The following is a 20,064-nucleotide window of genomic DNA, read 5'->3' on the forward strand; positions in this document are numbered from 1 at the left end:
CACACAGGCCGGGCTGAGGGGGACTCCCCACCTCCCGTGCATGAATTTCGTGCACTGGGCCTCTAGTTTACTTACAAAAGTCCGAGATTCTAGGCCTCTGTCTTTCAAAATAGCCTCTCATCTGGGTTCCTTGTATCAATTATTGCTCCCCTTCATTCTATTTCCCACAGCATAAGTTCAGAATGTGTGTTTTTTTCTTTCAAATTGATATCTGATCATGTCACTTCTCTACTTAAAACCCTTTATTGGATTCCACTTATAGGATAAAGTCCAAACTCATTAATATAGTGTAGAACAGTGGTCGGCAAACTCATTAGTCAACAGAGCCAAATATCAACAGTACAATGATTGAAATTTCTTTTGAGAGCCAAATTTTTTAAACTTAAACTTCTTCTAATGCCACTTCTTCAAAATAGACTCGCCCAGGCTGTGGTATTTTGTGGAAGAGCTACACTCAAGGGGCCAAAGAGCTGCATGTGGCTCGTGAGCCTCAGTTTGCCGACCACTGGTGTAGAAGGTCCTTTATGTGCTGGCTTCTGCTCATTTCTTTAGCCTGCTTATACTCCTCTGCATCATTTTTCAGCCCATCAAATGTGCCATGGTATTTCTCACATCTTTGCTTCCCAACATGTTCCTTCTACCTTCTCCTTATTTTTTGCTTTTATTTCATTTCTTACTGGAAGCCCTCCTAGACTGCTTGTCCTGGGTGTCTTTTCTGCTTTCTCAAATTAACCTATTAGAATCTATAGAACCTATTTAACCTATGTTAAACATTATTCTTATTGCTTATATAGCTATTTTGCTTTTCACCTCTGAACTCCATTAAGCAATATAATGTGTGTCAGAATTTTGTATCCCTAGCACTTTTAACAGTATAATAGGGATTATTTAATAATTTTAACATAAACATTGAGTAAATACACTTTATTACTAAGTTTTCAATGTAATTTTTAAGGTTTTAAATAGTATATAAAAATTCAGAGGCCATCTTGGTATAAAATGGAAGATGAGTGTACTAAGTCAAGGTTACTGAATATTTTTCAGCCTTTTTAAAAATATATATATTTCTTTATTGATTTCAGAGAGGAAGGAAGAGGTAGAGAGAGATAGAAACATCAATGATGAGAGAGGATCATTGATTGGCTGCCTCCTGCACACCCCACACTGGGGATCGAGCCCGCAACCCAGGCATGTGCCCTTGGCCAGAATTGAACCCGGCGGAATCCTTCAATCTACAGGCCGATGCTCTATCCACTGAACCAAGCCAGTTAGGGCAGTTTTTGTTGTTGTTGTTGTTTTTTTTTTAAGTTAAATCTGATTTCCTCTCTCTTCAACTGTATTGTAGGGAAATTCTGATATATAACATTTTTAGACACTCTGGGTAAGCAGAGGTTATATTTTTCCAATTAACGTATTCATTCATTCACCAAATATTTACTGAGTACTTAACTGAAACTGAATACTGTTTTACTTTCAGGAACTACAGTATTGAAAAAAAGATGTCCCTGTTCTCATGGACCTCATAATAATGTCATGTTCTATAATTCTGAAATTATAATTTATTTGTTCTATATCTATATATATATATATTTTTTGAGCACCTATTATAATTCAGACATTGAATTCTAGATGCTGAGGATACAATAGTGAATCAAACAGTTATTTTGTATTTTGTGCTTTGGGGAATTTTATATATTTGGTAGGCATTTATTGAAATGCCTATTTCCGGATTTCTGGAAAATACAATGAAAAAGAGTTACTCTTAAGTAAATTATAACCTGAAGGTGAATAGATATATAACCAATATATATAAGTATAAGAGTATACATACAAAAGAATTGTGACTTGCTTCCAGGTATTACAGTGTAAAATATACTTAAATAGCTTTTTTAAAGGTTGACTTTTAACCAGTCCTATCAAATAAAAAGGTAATATGCAAATTAACCATCACTCCATCACAAATATGGTGGCGCCCAGACCTCTCAGCTCTGTCAGAGTCCCCCAGTCCCAGGGGGGCGGCTGCTGAGAGCGGGCAGTGTGAGCAGCCTGGCGCAATGCTTGCTTCGTCGCTGCAGCGACAAGGCAAGCATTCTGCGCCCGGCTGCGCATGGGCCTCTGGACCATGGAGAGCCTCTGGGCAGTGGGCTCATAGCAGCGAGGCCCTACAGAGAGCTACTGGCACACGGATTCGTGTGCAGGGCTACTAGTATTTTCATAATTCTATATGCTAGGCATTGTACTAGGCAATAGAGAAAAGTCAGGTGGTTTTCTTGGCTTAAAGCTTAGTTCAACATAGGTGATATAAATAGGACATTTGCTCACAGTCTATACTGTGCATCAGTCAGTAATAAGTTCAGTCTAAAAACTTCAACTTGTGTTCCAGTACTTAAGCTAGAAAAAAAGTCTACCAAACATGTCATAGATCTGTACAGTTTGCTATCCAGAGACCTGGAGAAGATTCCTATTTTGGTGTCTAGTTCTTGGAATCTGTTATACCATGGAGATTTGTCTTTCATCCAAGACCACTGGGTTATGAGATATGTTCACCTTTCCTAATTATTATTCCACTAATTGTATATACTATATACATTGTCACTTTTTTATTTCTATGGCTCAGGATGAGTTTGAGGGTTGCTCCTGAATTCTGGATAGTAATGAGACCAGTGCTCAGTCACTGTGCTTGTGTAAACCTCTCTGGCAATCTGGTTTCTTCATTGTGCTTCTCATTATGAAAATCAAATCCTAAGAGACAAGTATTCAAACATCAACCAGTTTACTTTTTTTCTTTTAAGTATACTTAAATTTGTACAAATATATAGCATGCATTTTCTGTATTTTTTTATTTTATTTTATTTTTTTGCAGGTAGTAACCATGGCTATGTTGGTGCCAGTAGTAGAATGTCAAGAAGAACACACTTATGTTCTGCTACTACAAGTAATTTATTAGACATTGATCCTTTCATTTTAATGCATTTGTTGGACCTTAAGGGCCGGAACAGTATGGAAAATTTGTGGGGCTTACAACCTCGCCCACCTGCTTCACTGTTGCAGCCCACAGGTAAAATATTAACAGTGATTTTCCTTTTTTGTGGTTTCCCAAAAGAACTCTTGGATTTTAATCCAAGTATTTCATCTAAGTGTTGGAATACAGTATATTTCTTTAGCAAATTGATTTTTTTCATTGTAAGTCATAAAATGACATTTATATTAATCAATTTTTTGTAACAGTTCGAAGGTATTTTGTGTGAAAATAATGTCAAAATGCCTGTAAGGAGGGTTGTTTTTAATGGTTTGCCCTTTAAATTGCATGTAATTGACAGTTTGATTCGTATGAAATACAGTTTTCCTTTCTGTGAATGGACTTAGAGTTTTGCACAACTCATGAATACATAACTTCCAAGTGGAACTCTAAGTTGAATATAGAAAAAGATGGTGTACTCACACTTTGATGTTCAGTAGCCTAAAAACCTAAACCAGCTAGCAGCAGTGTTTTAGTTACAAAGATTATTTGTTGAAGAGAAGTTACATTTGTGTTACTCTAATACAGTGTATACAAATACATATTAAAGGTATAATCAAAGTTGGACTTTTCAAAACGCTATGGTATGGTCATTTTGAATAGCTAAAGATTTACCTTTAAATAACACATTTTAAAAACTATTTTTGTTGGAAATCTTTTAAAAAATATACCAAACATTTTCCTACCTTCTTAAACAACAGCACATTAATCAGTGGCTTAAAACAATGATTTTGATTCTTTAAAGCAGTGGAACTCATTTTTCAAACAAAGTCTAAGGTAGAGCCTCCGTGTAGAAATCAGAGAATTACTGGGTGTACCGGTTAATAATGGTGGATTTTGTAATCAAAGAAAACATGATAATTTCAAGAGAAACATCAAAAGTGCTTTATTCAAAGTAATGTCCGTCTCTAGCTACACATTTCCCCCATCTTTCAGGTAATTTGTGGATACTGTCCCAATAGAACTTCCCTTGTTTTGAGGCAAACTATTCAGAGACCCAATTTTCCACTTCTTCGTACGTTTTGAAGTGCTGCTCAGAAAGTGCATGTGCCATCGATTGGAACAAGTGGTAATCTGAAGGAGCAAGGTCTGGTGAATACAGCGGGTGGGTTAATACTTCCCAGGCAAGATCTTTTAACGTGTCTTTAACTGGTTTCAAAGTGTGTGATGGTGCATTATCATGAAGCAAAATTACTTTGCTGTGTATTCTGGCCCATTATGGTCGTTTCACGATCAAAGTGTGGTTCAGATTGAATATTTGTTGTCGGTAGCGATCAGTATTAACGGTTTCACCTGGTTTTAGAAGCTCATAATACACCACACCAAACGCAGAGCATTGTCTTCTTTCCAAAGCAATTTGGCCTTGCAGTTGATGTTGATGGCTGACCTGGATCAACCCATGATTTTGTGCATTTGGGATTCTCAAAATAAATCCACTTTTCATCGCCAGTCACAATTTGATGCAAAAAAAGACTTTCTTTTGTGCCATTGAAGCAACGTTTTACTGATGACTTTTCCGTTTTCCATTTGTCTTTCATTCAGTTGATGTGGCAACCATTTTCCTTCCTTTAAAATCTTTCCCATTTCTTGTAAACGATCGGAAATTGTTTGCTGAGCAACGTTTAATTTTTCTGCAAGTTGTTTTTGAGTTTGACATGCATCTTCATCCAATGATGCTTGTAATTGTTGGTCTTCAAACTTTTTTGGTTGACCTGGACATTCTTTGTCTTTCACATCGGAATCATCACTTTTAAAGCGTTTAAACCTGAGATGGAGCATGTTCACCATAAGCTTCCCGAAGTATACAATAACTTTTTCTTCAAAATAAAGTAATGAATTAAAACTTCCCGCAAATGCTCTTTTTTTTGGCACGAAATTCAACATTTTTAAGTGTAAAAATATCTATGATGTTTACACTTTCAGCAAATTTGACATGAAGTTTTAAAGCTTGCTGTCAATATAACAAAATAGCATACATATCAAATCGCATATATACATCAACATAGGTATAACTCTACCTATTGAAAAAAATCCACATTATTAACCAGTACACCTAGTAGAGCTGTTCTACCTAGTTGGGGAATAGATTTATTTAGGCCCTTTCCTTTCTAAGGTATACTTTTATAGGCTTACAACCAAGTTATGAAACAATTGCTTTTATCTATGATCCCCAAGTACATTTTGTATTATATTTGTGCTTTTGTAGCACTTACCACATTGTATATGATTTTACATGTTTTTTTCTGAGATGTTTTTATTGTAGAAAACTGTGGGCAATATTTCCAAAGACCTAGTGAAACAGACAAGTTCTGGTTCTAGAAGTAGGAATGTATATTGGTTTAACCTTTTTGAAGGAAAATTTTATAGTAGGTTCAGAATATTTTTTCTTAATATATTTTTATTGATTTCAGAAAGGAAGGGAGAGGGAGAGAGAGATAAAACATCCATAATGAGAGAGAATCATTGATCGGTTGCCTCCTGCAAGTCCCACACTGGGGATCGAGCCCACAGCCTAGGCATGTGCCCTGACTGGCAATCAAACCTGTGACCTTCTAGTTCATAGGTTGACGCTCAACCACTTAGCCACTGCGGCTGGGCTCAAAAATATTTCTATCTTTGAATCATGTAACTTTACTTTTAGGAGTATATCCCAAAGAAAAATCAGACTTTGAAACTATCCAACAAATACAGGATGGGGCAGAAGTAGGTTTACAGTTGTTTGTATGGAAAATAATACAATAATTCTTTTACTTATTAGCTGTGTTACCTTGAGTATTATGTTGTGTAACCTTTATGTGTCTTAACTTTCCTCATTTATAAAATGGAGGTAATAGTACTTACCTCAGAGGATTGATATGAGAGGATTAAATGACTTAATATTTTGAAAACGTTAAACACTCACTTTATAGATTTTGTTAAATAAATAAATACAACAAATCATGATAGAAAATCTTCCCAGAAGTTACCTCTCTACCCCTTCCCCCCAGTCTTTTGGCTGAGACTGAGTCTTATGTCCGCTATCAAACAGGAATGAGCTTAGACCAGTCCTGGACCCATATCTACTGGAGCCAAAGGGAGGGACCCAACCTCCCTGAGCACATACATTGCTGCTCACCTGATACCTGAACACAGTCTGAATCCTTTTTTTGCAAGGGAGAAGTGGGGAAATGGCTGATACACTACAGCATCTCCCTTTACTGGATGTCCTATTTTATGGCAGAAGGTTGTTGTAGTCATTTCTGCTAATAAAGGACTTGTTCTTTGTCTGGTTTGAGTGCCTGTAGGCCTCCTGTTTGGGGATGTGTTATGTGTGTGCAGGTATTGTGTTTTGTGTGGGTTTTTTTTGGCTTAGTTTCATTTTGCTTTGAGTCAGCCATAATGTTGATTTCCAAAATATTTAGCTCTCTTTTCCTTCCTGTGAGGAAAGTATATTTTCCTTGCTCATACCTCTCATTTTAATATTTGGGTGGGGGGAAAAGTTAAAAACAACTTCAACTATTTTCTCTGGGAAGAAAGAAAACATTGTTACTTCAGTGGCTGTAGACTCAGTGGCAGGGAACTATTCTTTTGTGATGTTCCATGGCACGTAGTAGCTGCATCTGCTTGGGTAGTAGTTCAGTAAATCAACATTTTGAATTTAGTTAGAATATATATATATATATATATATATATATATATATCAGATTTGACTAAGTACTTGGCTTTTTTAAAATTATCCTATATAATAAAAGCCTAATATGCTAAGTGTCCGGTCGTCCAGTTGTCCGGCCAGCCAATCAAAGGGTAATATGCTAATGATATGCTAAGGCTGCTCAACCGCTTGCTATGACATGCACTGACCACCAGGGGGCAGAGAGTAGACTGGTCGACCAGTCTCTATGAAGTGCACTGACCACCAGGGAGCAGACACTCTGATCAATAGGTTAGCTTGCTGGGGTCCGGCTGATGGGGACTGAGTGAGACTGGCCAGACATGCCCTGGAACCCTCCGCTGGTCCCTCCCTGGCCAACCTCCCGCATCCCTCCCCGCCCCGATGGTTCACCAGTGGGGTCCCTCAGCCTGGCCTGCACCCTCTCATAATCCAGGACCCCTCGGGGGATGTCGGAGAGCTGGTTTCAGCCCAATGGCAGAAAGACCAGTCGCTATGACCCACACTGACCACCAGGGGGCAGACACTCAATGCAGGATCTCCCCAGTGGTGGTCACTGTGCTTCCACAGGGGAAGCGCTGCTCAGTCAGAAACCAGGCTCACAGCTGGCAAACGTAGCAGTGGTCCACAGCCGCGCTAAGGATGTGCGACTGCTGGCTTAGGCCCACTGTGGGAGCGGACCTAAGATGTCAGTTAAACATCCCCCGAGGGTGCAGGCCGGGCTGAGGAACACCCCCAACCCCTCGAGTGCATGAATTTTGTGCACTGGGCCTCTAGTGAATATAATAAAACTTCAGTGTAGAAAATTTGAGAAGAGAGAAATATAAAGAAGAAAGCACAGGAAGTAGTGCAGCTTTTTAAACTTTAGAGTTCAATATTAGTACAGATTTGAGTGATTATAATGTGGCCCAGATTCTAACTTTGAAGGTATGAATAATGCTAAGGTATTTGTGACTATATTTATTTTAATTAATGGCATGTAATACATACTTTTATTGTTGACACCACCTAAAGTATTGTAGCTTATTTACACATCAGATTTGCATATTTCACAATGCAGAATTGTTTTATGTTTTATATTTTTATTGATTTCAGAGAAGAAGGGAGGGGGAGGAGAGATAGAAACATCAATGATGAGAATCATTGATCGGCTGCCTCCTGCTTGTCCCCTACTGGGGATTGAGCTGGCAACCCGGTCATGTGCCCTTGGCTGGAATCGAACCTGGGACCGTTCAGTCCATAGGCAGATGCTCTATCCACTGAGCCAAACCAGCTAGGGTCAGAATGGTTTTATTAATGTTAACATCTATGTTAACATGAGTTCTCCGTCTGTCTCTCTCTCTCTCTGTCTCTCTCTGAAGTTTCATATTCTCGAAAAGATAAAGATCAAAGGAAACAGCAAGCAATGTGGCGAGTTCCCTCTGACTTAAAGATGCTAAAAAGACTGAAAACTCAAATGGCTGAAGTTCGATGTATGAAGACTGATGTAAAGAATCCACTTTCAGAAATAAAAAGCAGCAATGCTCCTTCTGGAGACATGCAGACAAGCCTTTTTTCTGCTGACCAGGCAGCTCTGGCTGCATGTGGAACTGAAAACTCTGGCAGATTACAGGATTTGGGAATGGAGCTCTTGGCAAAGTCATCAGTTGCCAGTTGCTACATACGAAACTGTAAGTGAAAAAGAGCCTGTTAGTGTCTTTTCTCCACATGTCACTTGGAAAGCTAGAGGACAGGTTATTTTCAGAATAATCCTATCTAATAAAAGAGTAATATGCAAATTGACCGTACCTCTGCTACACCCACAAGCCACGCCCACCAGCCAATAAGAAGTGAGTATGCAAATTAACCCAACCAAGATGGCTGCGTCCACGGAGAGAGCAGGAGGCTTGGGTTTCCCTGGCAATGGAGGAAGCCAAGCTTTCCGCCTGCCCTGGCCTGCCTTGGCCTCCGCTTAAGGCTACAAAGTTTCAATTAAAGAAGATAAATAAATCCCAACAAAAATGGATGCGGCCATGGAGCGAGCAGGAGGCTTGGCTCTGCTGAAGGCTACAAAGTTTCAATTATAGAAGATAAATAAATCCCAGATACCAGGGCCTCCGCTTGGGTCAACGGGGGGCATGGCCGGCCTGCAAAGAACCACAGGCCCCTCGCCCAGGCCGCCCCATGCCCCAAGGGAACCCCCACCCTGATCTGGGACACCCTTCAGGGCAAACCAGCCGGCCCCCACCTGTGCACCAGGCCTCTATTCTGTCTAATCCTATCTAATAAAAGAATAATATGCAAATTGACCATCACTCCAACACACAATATGGCTGCCCCCATGTGGTCAAAGATGACTGCCCCCATGTGGACACAAGATGGCCAGCAGGGGAGGGCAGTTGGGAGGGACCAGGTCTGCAAGGGAGGGCAATTGTGGGTGATCAGGCCAACAGGGGAGGGCAGTTGGGAGGGACCAGGCCTGCAAGGGAGGGCAGTTGGGGGCGATCAATCCTGCAGAGGAGGGCAGTTAGGGGTGACCAGGCCGGCAGAGGAGGGAAGTTGGGGGCAACCAGGCCTTCAGGGAAGGGCAGTTGGGGGGAACACAGGCCTGCAGGGGAGAGCAGTTGGGGGGACCAGGCCTGCAGGGGAGGACAGTTAGGGGTGACCAGGCCTGCAGGGGAGAGTAGTTAGGGGCAAACAGGCTCACAGGGGAGCAGGTTGGCATCAATCAGGCTGTCAGGGGAGTGGTTAGGGAGTGATCAGGCTGGCAGGCAGAAGTGGTTAGGGCCAATCAGGCAGGCAGGCAGGCAGGCGAGCACTTGGGAGCCAGCAGTCCTGGTAGGATCGGGTCTAAATGGGCAGTCGGACATCCCTCGAGGGGTCCCAGATTGGAGAGGGTGTAGGCTGGGCTGATGGACACACGCACGCACCCCCTCCCCCCCCCCCCCCTGCGCACGAATTTCGTGCACCCGGCCTCTAGTATTACTAATAAAATCTCTCTTACAATGAATTAAGACTTCAGATATATACCACCCTTTCTTCTATCTAAAACAGATTATATTTTTGCCCTGGCCGGTGTGCTCAGTAGTTAGAGCATCAGTCTGGGCACCAAAGGGTCTCCGGTTTGATTCCCGGCACAGTTGGGGCATGTGCACAAGGCAACCAATTGATGTGTTTCTCTCACATTCATGTTTCTCTGCCCCTTCCTCCCTTCCACAATCTAAAAATCAATGGAAAAAAATATCCTCCACTGAGGATTAAGAAAAAATAAAACAGACTATATTTTCAACTGTATAATAGAGCTTACATTTCTTGATTGCTTATTCTGTACTAGGCAATAAACCCAGAATCCTTAACCTTATGGATCTTGCATTTATGTATTTATATGGTGGGGACTGGACATTAAAATGTGTAAAGAAGTAAAGATAATTGCAGTTGATAAAAAGTGAAGAGTTCTATGAAGGAAACAACAGAAGAGTGGGTGGAAAGAGCAGGTGAGGAATGTGTTCTTTAGTTAGGGTAGTCCCAGAAAGTCTGAGGAAACAACATTTGAACTGAGACCTGAAGGTTGAGAAGGTGACAGCCATGTAAAGATCTGTTGGAAGTATTCTGGGTAAACAACAGAAAATGCAAAGTCACTGATAAGAGATTTGCTCTGCATATTTGAAGGCTCGAAGGAAGACCTTATGGCTGAATATGGTGAACACAGCAGGGGGGAGAATAATAGGAGGTAAGCAGAGAGGTAGACAGGATCTAGCTCAGGTAGGGTTTTTGTTAAGACCTCAATAAAGAGTTTTGTGTTTTATTCTGGTTTTAGGGGGAAGTCTTTAAAGAATAGAAATCAGGGAGTATTTATTATCTGATTTACCTTTTACAAAGATTGCTTTGCTTGTTGGGTGGAGAAGGAACTGAAAAGCGTTGAGAGTGGGAGTTGTGAGACTGTTGCTGGTGGAAATGGAGTCCTTGTGGTGTTGCGACAAAAGTATTTTGGGTGAGCCACATGAGGGGATGAGGCCTGGTGGTAAGATTTATTTGGGTGGAAATAGAAGGCTGCCACCAGGTTCCCAGGGTCTCTTCCTATCATGGAAGAAGTCCAGTCAGAAGTTCTGTGCCATGCCTTAGCAATAATAGAATTTTTGTAATGTTTTCAACTCTATTTAGGAATCCCTTTAGTTTTTATTCTCAAGTTCAAAATATGTTGCATGTTTCAATGAATAGTTTTATTTTTAAAATAATTTTTATTGATTTCAAAGAGGAAGGGAGAGAAAGAGAGAGAGAAAGAAACGTTAATGATGAGAATCATTGATCGGCTGCCTCCTGCACGTCCCCCACTAGGGACCAAGCCTGAAACCCGGGCATAAGCCCTGACCAGGAATTGAACCGTGACCTCCTGGTTCATAGGTTGATGCTCAACCACAAAGCCACGCCAGCCGGGCTTATTATTTTACAATAGGAACTATGAGTGCTCCATTCAAGATGGTTTGGGGGTGTAATGGATCTTTCACATTTTCATGTGAATTTTATAATCAGTTTGTCGGTTTCAGCCATTAGAAAAAAAAAGATAGAAGTTTTATTGGGATCGTGTTGAAATCTGTAGAACAACTTTGGGAGTACTGCCATATTAACAGTATTAAGTCTTCCAATCAGTGAACACAGTATTTTCCTATCTTTTTTTTTTTTCTTTCAACAATGTGTGGTAGTTTTCAGTGTACAAGTCTTATATTTCTTTGCTTAATTTTTTCCTCTGTTTTCTACTTGATGCTCTTGCAAATGGAATTTTTTTTTTTTACATTTCATTCTCAGATTGTTGGATTAAAAAACAATTGATTATTGGTCTTATATTGTTCTACCTTGCTAAACCTGTTTATTACCTTTTAATGCATCTATGCTCTTTTTAAAAATTTATTTTAATTCTTTTTTTAAAAATATATCTTTATTGACTTCAGAGAGGAAGGGAGAAGGAAAGAGAGAGAGAAACATCAATGATGAGAGAGAATCATTGATTGGCTGCCTCCTGCACATCCCCCACTGGGGATAAAGCCCGCTACCCGGGCATGTGCCCTCGGCTGGAATCGAACCTGGGACCCCTCAGTCCGCAGGCTGACGCTCTATCCACTGAGCCAAACCAGCTAAGGCTATTTTAATTCTTTTTATAGCTTCTTGAGTCTCTGCATATTTAGGCTAAATCATTTAGTATCAGTTTTTTCTAATTCATTTTAAGGCCATCCATTTCTGCTAATTACTGATTTAGCCACAAACATCTCGAAGCATTGTAATTGTGGTTCATTTCTAATTAAGCATTTTCTTTCCAATCCAGTAATATTTTATCATTTCCAAGTATTTACAGTTATATTTTTATCGTTAATACTAGTTTAATTACATGGAGATTAGAGTCTATGTCTGGTATGATTTTTCTTTTGAAGTTTACTGACTTATTTATTTTTTTAGATTTGTAAGTAAACACTGCTCCACAAGCAGAAAAGTAGGAGTACTTTTGCAATAAAACCCCTAATAAACCAGTTGGGACCAAAGCATCCTGTTTTGTTTTGTTTATTTTTGACATAGTAGCTAGAATACCTTTCTTGCATGTTAAGATTAAACCTTTCTCTGACGGCTTAGGTAGTGAGTTTTGTGCTATTTTATCATATTCAGAAATGTTTTTAAATGTCTTTGCAGCCACAAATAAGAAGAGTAATTCACCCAAGCCAGCTCGGTCCAGTATAGCAGGTAGTCTATCACTTCGAAGAGCAGTAGACCCTGGGGAAAATAGCTATTCGAGGGGAGACTGTCAACCTCTGTCTGAAGGTAAATTTGAAGAGTTCAAAATGTAATTTTCATGGGTAGATGTCTGTTATTCAGAATTGATCTTACAGTATAGCTTTAGACTACACCATAATGCTGAAACGGGATTCAAATGTTTCTTGATCTCACAATAGATTAATTAGACCCATCAGTAAAAAAAAATGCAGCCATTAGATTGCATATTCTGGATGCCTTAATTTTAAACAGTTGGCATCAAAAAGATTATGATGTATTTTAAAATTATTTTTGCATTTTCCTGTAGTTTCAAAATGTATATATGATAAGATCTGAAGTGGAAATCTGAGAGAGAACATTTTGTTTTCCTTTTTTCTGAATATCCCCTTCCTTTTCTGTAGTTTCTCCAGGAAGCTCTCAGTCTGGGAGCAGGCACAGTTCTCCCCGAGCCTTGACACATGGCAGTTTCGGTGATATTCTGCCGAAATCTGAAGACCTGCAGAGTCAGGCTTTGGACTCAAATGATATTGTGGTTGCAGTTATCAATGGCTTACCTGCTGTTGAGAAAAGGAGGAAGATGGTCACCTTGGGGTAAATTAAGTTTTTTGTTTATGAAATGAAATAATAGCTTCATAACGAACAAAATAAATTTCTACTATGTTAATTTTTTAGCAGAGAGAAAGTTCATTTGTTGTATGAAAGTGCAACTTTTAAAGTATCAGAAACCTGCCCTGGCCGGTGTTGCTCAGTTGCTGCCCACATACCAAAGGGACTCTGGTTCGATTCTTAGCCCCACTTGGGATGCATACTGGAGGCAACCAATCCATGTGACTTTCTCATATCAATGTTTCTCTCTCTCTTTCTCTCTGTGTCATTCTCTCTTCTTCTCTCGCCCTCTTTTCTACTCTCTCTCAAAATCGAAAAAGATATCCTTGAGTGAGGATTTAAATAAATAAAAAACGTATCTAAACCCTTACTTTTTTTCTTAATGGAATGATATAGTACCATAAGTTTAGTTTATGTTAGAGCTCATTTTCACTGAAGTTAGGATAATAATGGTGTGAAACCTTATATGACCTCTGCCTTGTGATATTTTTGTGTGTGTCAGCCATTTTTTTCGCCATCTGTGCCACACTTTTCAAAGACATCTTTGCTGGGCTGTATTGTATCTCATAGACCTTTTACACATACTTAGTATGGAACAAAGCACTTCTGGCAATTTTATTTTAACACTGTTTTTTATTTCATCTTTTCCTCTCCTCTTATAAAAGTGTTCTCAAATCTCATAGTTGGAATTTCCCAAAAGGGTATATGTAATAGTCAGCACCTTTATCTATCTCCTAGGAAGCATAAGCTCAAACCCCAGCCATGTCAATTTCAGTTAAACTTCCATCCCCTCAAAAGATAGAGTGATGGTCTATGAATGAGCTAGATGAGCTTTATTTAATATCCATTTGCTGATCTATTTTATGGATGTTAAATACATTTATAATTAAACAATGGAATGGTTCTACTTTGGAGACTTTGAATTAAATTTAGAGAAAGATTTACATCTCTTGTGTACTAACTTCATACACTTTTAAGATCTGGACAATTACCAAAACTAAAGATAGCTGGTAGTTTAATTTTCTGGTTTGGCTCAAGTTGAAGCAGTGGAAAGGTGTTATAATCATTGGCAATTAACTTGTCCTCTCCATTAGTTAGCTTGATTTTATACATGTTCCTTTTACGTTGAAGCTACAACTAGCTTTTACATTTTGTGATGGAAATACTTATGTCTGCCTTTAACCATAAACATTAAATATAGATAAGCATAGACTTTTTTCTAGACTGTAAAATTCTTTATAAGTGACTGCAGCTCTTAACTATAACCCTCATTTTACAGTTAATTGTATCAACAGCCTGGCTCATGTGGTAGTGTCCAACTTGGGTCTTCTTTTCATTTCCTGATTTAAAGTAGTGTAAGCAAAAATTTTAATAAAAGTGGTTCAGAAAAGTAAGCAAAGGAAAGACTATTAAGTGAAAATTTTCCCATTTTTGTCTTCCATCTGCTTAGTTTTCCCATCCCCTGCCCACATACATTCCTGCTTTTAATATTTTATATATGACTAGTGGCATGGTGCATGCATTCGTGCATGGTTGGAGTCCAGCCGGCCCACCCCAATTGGGGCCGATCTGGCCAGGCTGGCTGGGAGGAGGGGCCGCCCCTTGGTTGAATCCCGGTCAAGGGGAAAATTTGCATATTAGCCTTTTATTATATAGGATTATATAGGATGTTTATTGTCTTCTCAGTTTTTATGCATATTTAAGCAACTGTGAGTATATATAGCTTTTTTAATACATAAGATGCACTTATTTTCTTACTCAATATATCTAAAAAGTCTTTCCATATTGGTGAGAAAATATTATTTCATTCTTTAATTGAAATTTTTGTTGTAGATTCACCTGCAGTTGTTTTTTAATTAGAATTTTTGTTGTAGATTCCATGTAGTTAAAAGAAATACTACATAGAGATCCTGTGTTCCTTAACCAGTTTCTCCTAATGATAACAATTTGCAAAACTAATACAATATCATAGCCATGATGTTGACACTGATGTAGTCCATTTTATAACCTTTGTTGTGAGTCCTCTAGTGAATTTTTAAAATTAAATTTGAGCCCGGCCAACGTGGCTCAGTGGTTGAGCTTCGACCTATGAAGCAGGAGGTCATGGTTCGATTCCTGGTCAGGGCACATGCCCAGGTTGCAGGCTCGATCCCCAGTGTGGGGCATGCAAGAGGCAGCCGATCAGTGATTCTCTCTCATCATTGATGTTTCTATCTCTCCCTCTCCCTTCCTCTCTGAAATCAATAAAAATATATTTTAAAAAATAAACAAACTTGAAATTTAGTATTAGACATCAGTGCCATATATCCTCAGTTTCAGGAGAAGAAAATATAGATACAATTATCAGTGAGTAGTTATAGAAAAATATCAAGTTGTTTTCTTCTTTGAGGGCTAATGTTAAAGGAGGTCGTCTGGAAGGAATGCAAATGACTGACTTGGAAAATAATTCTGAAACTGGGGAATTACAGGCTATACTGCCTGAAGGAGCTTCAGCTGCCCCTGAGGAAGGTAAGGAATGACAAGTCATAATTGGGCAGGAGGTGGGAATAATGACCTTTTTTTGGTGGTGGTGGTAGTGGTGTGGATTGGTTGGTTTAACCCTTTGTATGCCATAAACGTCTGTAGACGCAATTCAAAATATCATGGCTTGTGGGGATGGTCTCTGTTTTGGACGCATGGCAGTTAACTGGTTAATTAAAAAGTTATTGAGGCACCCTAGCCAGTTTGGCTCAGTGGATAGAGCGTCGGTCTGCAGACTGAAGGGTCCCAGGTTCGATTCCGGTCAAGGGCACATGCCTGAGTTGCGGTCTTGATCCCCGGTTGGGAGCGTGCAGGAGGCAGCCGATTAATGATTCTCTCTCATCATTGATGTTTCTATCTCTCTCTCCCTCTCCCTTCCTTTCTGAAATCAATAAAGATATATTAAAATAAAAGTTATTGAGGCAATATCTGATGTCCTTAATCTAAACACAACATCTATTTTGCCACTGAATTTTATTTACTAGATCATTAAGAAAGGGGAAGGCAAAATGGATACTTGATTACATTAAAGCACATATCTTACTAGACATTTACAGGAGGGGAAAATTTATAGATAGTTTATCTGCTTATTCAGTTAATATATTAAGCCACCTACATGGCAGTCATTGAGTTTTTGTTAGATAATGCAAAGATGAAATTAGATATATTCATTCTTATGGGGGAGACATATGCCAAAACAGTAATTAGAATATTAAGTGTTAATCCTTCATCTTTTAAAGTAAGTCTTGATTAATGTTTGTACTGCTTTGCTCTTGTAGAAGTATTCCATACTTGAACCATTTTTTTAAAAAACCTACAAGTTCATTTTCAATTACATTTCTAGTATTCTACAGGTTCTTTCAGGTTCCTCATTCTTTATCTAAAAGTATAGAAGACATTTTGTAATTTGGAAGGTGTTTGAAACAGGACTTATGTGTATTGCCCTTGCTGTGTTCTTTTTATGTTAGCAGAACCACGAGTCAACTTTATTAATATTTGACATTGAAATTTTTAAATTTCTCAGTAAAACTGCCACCTTCCACCTCTGCACTTATTTGCATTTCAGTGGTTGATGAGCATACATACAGGTGCCAGCACACTGGCTACCCTGTGAGAGGGCATGTGGGTGGTGGCATTTTCAAGTTTTCCAGTGAAAGAATATTCAACATTTTGGTCTTCCCTCTTAGTTGGTATTCCTGTGGTGGGCAGCATTATTTCAGTAGAAAAGATTAAATGGAAAGGATTTTAAAAGTGAAGTGTTGATTGTTAAAACATTAAGAAAGAAATATTATGATTGTTCTTTATAGAAAGGACCTGTGGGGATTTATTTCCATATATTTATATATATGATTATAAACTATAGTGTCTTAAATTACTACAACATGTACTGGAATTACAGGCTCCTTTTATTAATGCAGCATTTATGAAAAATACTTCTAATTTGCCTGGCATTGCATATGATGCTGATGATTTCTGAACCTGCTATTTAGTTCAGGATTTCTCTACTTTGGCACTATTGACATTTTGGACCAGATGGTCTGCCCTGTGCATTGTAGAATGTTTAGCTGAATCCTTGTCTTTAACCACTAGGTTTCAGTACTACCTCTGAGTTGCAATAACCAAAAATGTTCAGACATTGCCAAATGTCTCCATGGAGGCAGTCATCCCCAATTGAGAGCCACTGGTTCAGTTGAATGACTCAACCAGGGATGACCACTCCTTGAGAATTACTTGCCTGCCTCACCAGCGTGGCTCAGTTGTTGAGCATCGACCTATAAACTTGGAGGTCATGGTTCGATTCCCAGTCAGGGCACATGCCTAGGTTGCAGGCGCAATCCCCAGTGTGAGGCATACAGGAGATAGTCGATCAATGATTCTCTCTCATCATGTTTCTATCTCCCTCTCTCTTCTGTTCTGAAATAAATAAAAAATATATATTTTTTTAAAATTACTTTCCAGAGTGGTTTCTGATTACAAATGGGAGCAAGTTATAGCTCTCCAGTATACTGGATATACAGGGGTTGGCAAAAGTAGGTTTATAGTAGTTCAAAAAGGAAAAATAAGGAATACAAGAATTAATAATAATACAAGAAAATTCCGTGTTTTGCATAGTCACAACTGTAAATCTACTTTTCCTCACCCCATGTGTGTGGATGGTGGGAGGGAGGCAAGGAGAGCAACTGAAACCACTGGGTCAGTTTTCAAAGAAACCAGTTAATAACCAATTATAATATAAAACGATGAGTGGTTTGGCTCAGTGGATAGAGTGTCTGCCTGTGGACTGAAGGGTCCTGGGTTTGATTCCAGTCGAGGGCACATGCCCAGGTTGTGGGCTCGATCCCCAGTATGGGGTCGTGCAGGAAGCAGCTGATAATGATTCTCATTATTGATGTTTCTATCTCTTCATCTCCCTTCCTCTCTGAAATTAATAAAAATATATTTTTAAAAAAGATGAATGCTGTAATAGGGCATATAGAAAGCTCAAAGAACAAGTATGTAATAATAAAAATAATTGGTAATATTTACCAAGTAGTCAGTGTTACTCAGTAACACATTTTCTCTTATGTAAGGAATGTTATGATATAAAGCACCTAAAACTCAGTAAGAAAAGTTGTTGTAAACGTGCAGATCAACAGTGCCACAGAAGTACACCCTTGCAATTTGTCAGTTTACCGCTGGCGTCTGAGGATAGGCAGTGAGAAGGAGACTAAGTGATGAGGCTGGAAGGAGGGAGCACAGTGGACAAAAGGAGCTCCTGTCTTTTGGAATCTTTGTTTGTGAGAGGGGAGTGGGGCCTTACCCACTGCTGTGGGCATTCTATCATCAGCAGGAGCCAATTCTCAAAACCCTTTATTTTTCACACTGGTAAACCTTGGTAGAAAGTTCAGTGTGTTCTCTTGTATCCGTGCTTAGGAACAACAAGGCTCTATTGGAGCAGAATTCCTAAGAGAAAATTTTCTGTGTCACATCACTGTGGGTTGGTGTCTCTCTTCTTTTCTTCCTCCACTACCACCTTTTCTTCCCCTCTCTTTCTCAAGGTGTCTGAAGAAGCTTTAAAAGAAAGTATTATTTGTATTTACTAGGTAAGAATTTGGGACTACTGAAGTGGTATCTTAAAGTTCTTGAGTGTCAGTAAAATTTGACTTTTCTTACATATGACATGTATCAACCAGCCCTTTCTTTCTAACTGGGACCATATGGGAAAAGCTTGTATTAATCTTATGCTTAATGGCTTGATGCTGAAAAGTTTGACTCTTTCCCACTTTCCCCCAGTTGATACCCTACAGCAGGGTTGGGGAACTTCCGCCCCCCGGGCCATATGAGGCCCGAGAAATCATTGGTCTGGCCCTGCCAAGGCATGAGGGGTGAGTTAATTAAATGTTTGACCAAATATAGCAGGCTGATTTTTAAGTTGATAATTTTGTATGGCCTGCGAATGATGTTATAAATATCTACATGGCCCTTGGCAGAAACAAGGTTCACTACCCCTGCTGAAAATGTTGATACCTGGAATCAAAGGTTAAGATAAACAAGAGCACCTTGGAAAGAAGCGATCACAAGCAAATTAGTTCTGGTTAATATAGCTTTGTCGTTTTATAAGTGTGCATGGCCCTGTCAGCTGCTGTGTAAATATCCATGCGTTTAGATCCACAACTGCGGCACCCCAGGAACAGCTGCGAGCCCCAGAACAACGCTCCCCAACTGGCGCAAGCACACGGGTTCAGAGGAGCTCTACACTCCACCACGGAAAGGTCAGATTTCGCCTGGGATAAGGAGAGAAAGAACTACATAACCAGACACCCAGAGAAGAGAGACCATGGGGAGACAAAGAGGCAGCCCGCATATGAAAGAAAAGCAGGCATCACCAGAAAAGGAAGTAAACGAAATGGAGGCAAGCAACCTTCCAGAAAAAGAATTCAGAGAAATGGTCATAAGGTGGCTGAAAAGAATGGAAGACAAATTCGACAATATGAGCAAGAACCAAGAGGAAATGAAGAAGAACCAAGAAGAAATGAAAAATGACATCGCTGCTGTAAAGAACTCAATAGAAAGCATCAAGAGTAGACTAGAAGAAGCAGAGGACCGCATCAGTGAGCTAGAAGACAAGATGGAAAAAAATACCCAAGAAAAGCAACTTCTAGAAAAAAAAATTAAAAGGCAAGAGGAGAGTCTAAGGGAACTTTGGGACAACACGAAACAAAACAACATCCGCATAATAGGGGTTCCAGAAGGAAAGGAAGCTGAGCAAGGAATAGAAAACCTCTTTGAAGAAATAATGACAGAAAATTTCCCAGATATAGGGAAGAAAAAACACACACAAATCCAAGAAGCTCACAGAGTCCCAAGCAAAATGAACCCCAAAAGACCGACGCCAAGGCACATTATAATTAAATTGGCAAACAACAACGACAAAGTAAGAATCTTAAAAGCAGCAAGAGAGAGACAGAAAGTTACATACAAAGGAACCCCCATCAGACTAGCAACTGATTTCTCAACAGAAACTCATCAAGCCAGAAGGGAATGGAATGAAATA

The 20,064-nt window shown here is 39.4% G+C and overlaps 1 protein-coding gene across 2 annotated transcripts in view; it reads left to right on the plus strand.

Moving 5' to 3' along the window:
- Positions 1-20,064, plus strand: part of TRIM37 (tripartite motif containing 37) — a 166,854-nt gene that overhangs the window by 61,797 nt on the left and 84,993 nt on the right. For both annotated transcript variants that reach the window (XM_080679841.1, XM_080679840.1), the window contains exons 18-22: positions 2,864-3,058; positions 8,030-8,338; positions 12,324-12,452; positions 12,806-12,995; positions 15,400-15,518. In XM_080679841.1, the coding sequence (XP_080535967.1) occupies positions 2,864-3,058; positions 8,030-8,338; positions 12,324-12,452; positions 12,806-12,995; positions 15,400-15,518 (942 nt within the window). The remainder of the gene's footprint in view (positions 1-2,863; positions 3,059-8,029; positions 8,339-12,323; positions 12,453-12,805; positions 12,996-15,399; positions 15,519-20,064) is intronic.

This window comes from Plecotus auritus (assembly GCF_963455305.1).
Source record: "Plecotus auritus genome assembly, chromosome: 7".
Lineage (NCBI taxonomy): Eukaryota > Metazoa > Chordata > Mammalia > Chiroptera > Vespertilionidae > Plecotus > Plecotus auritus.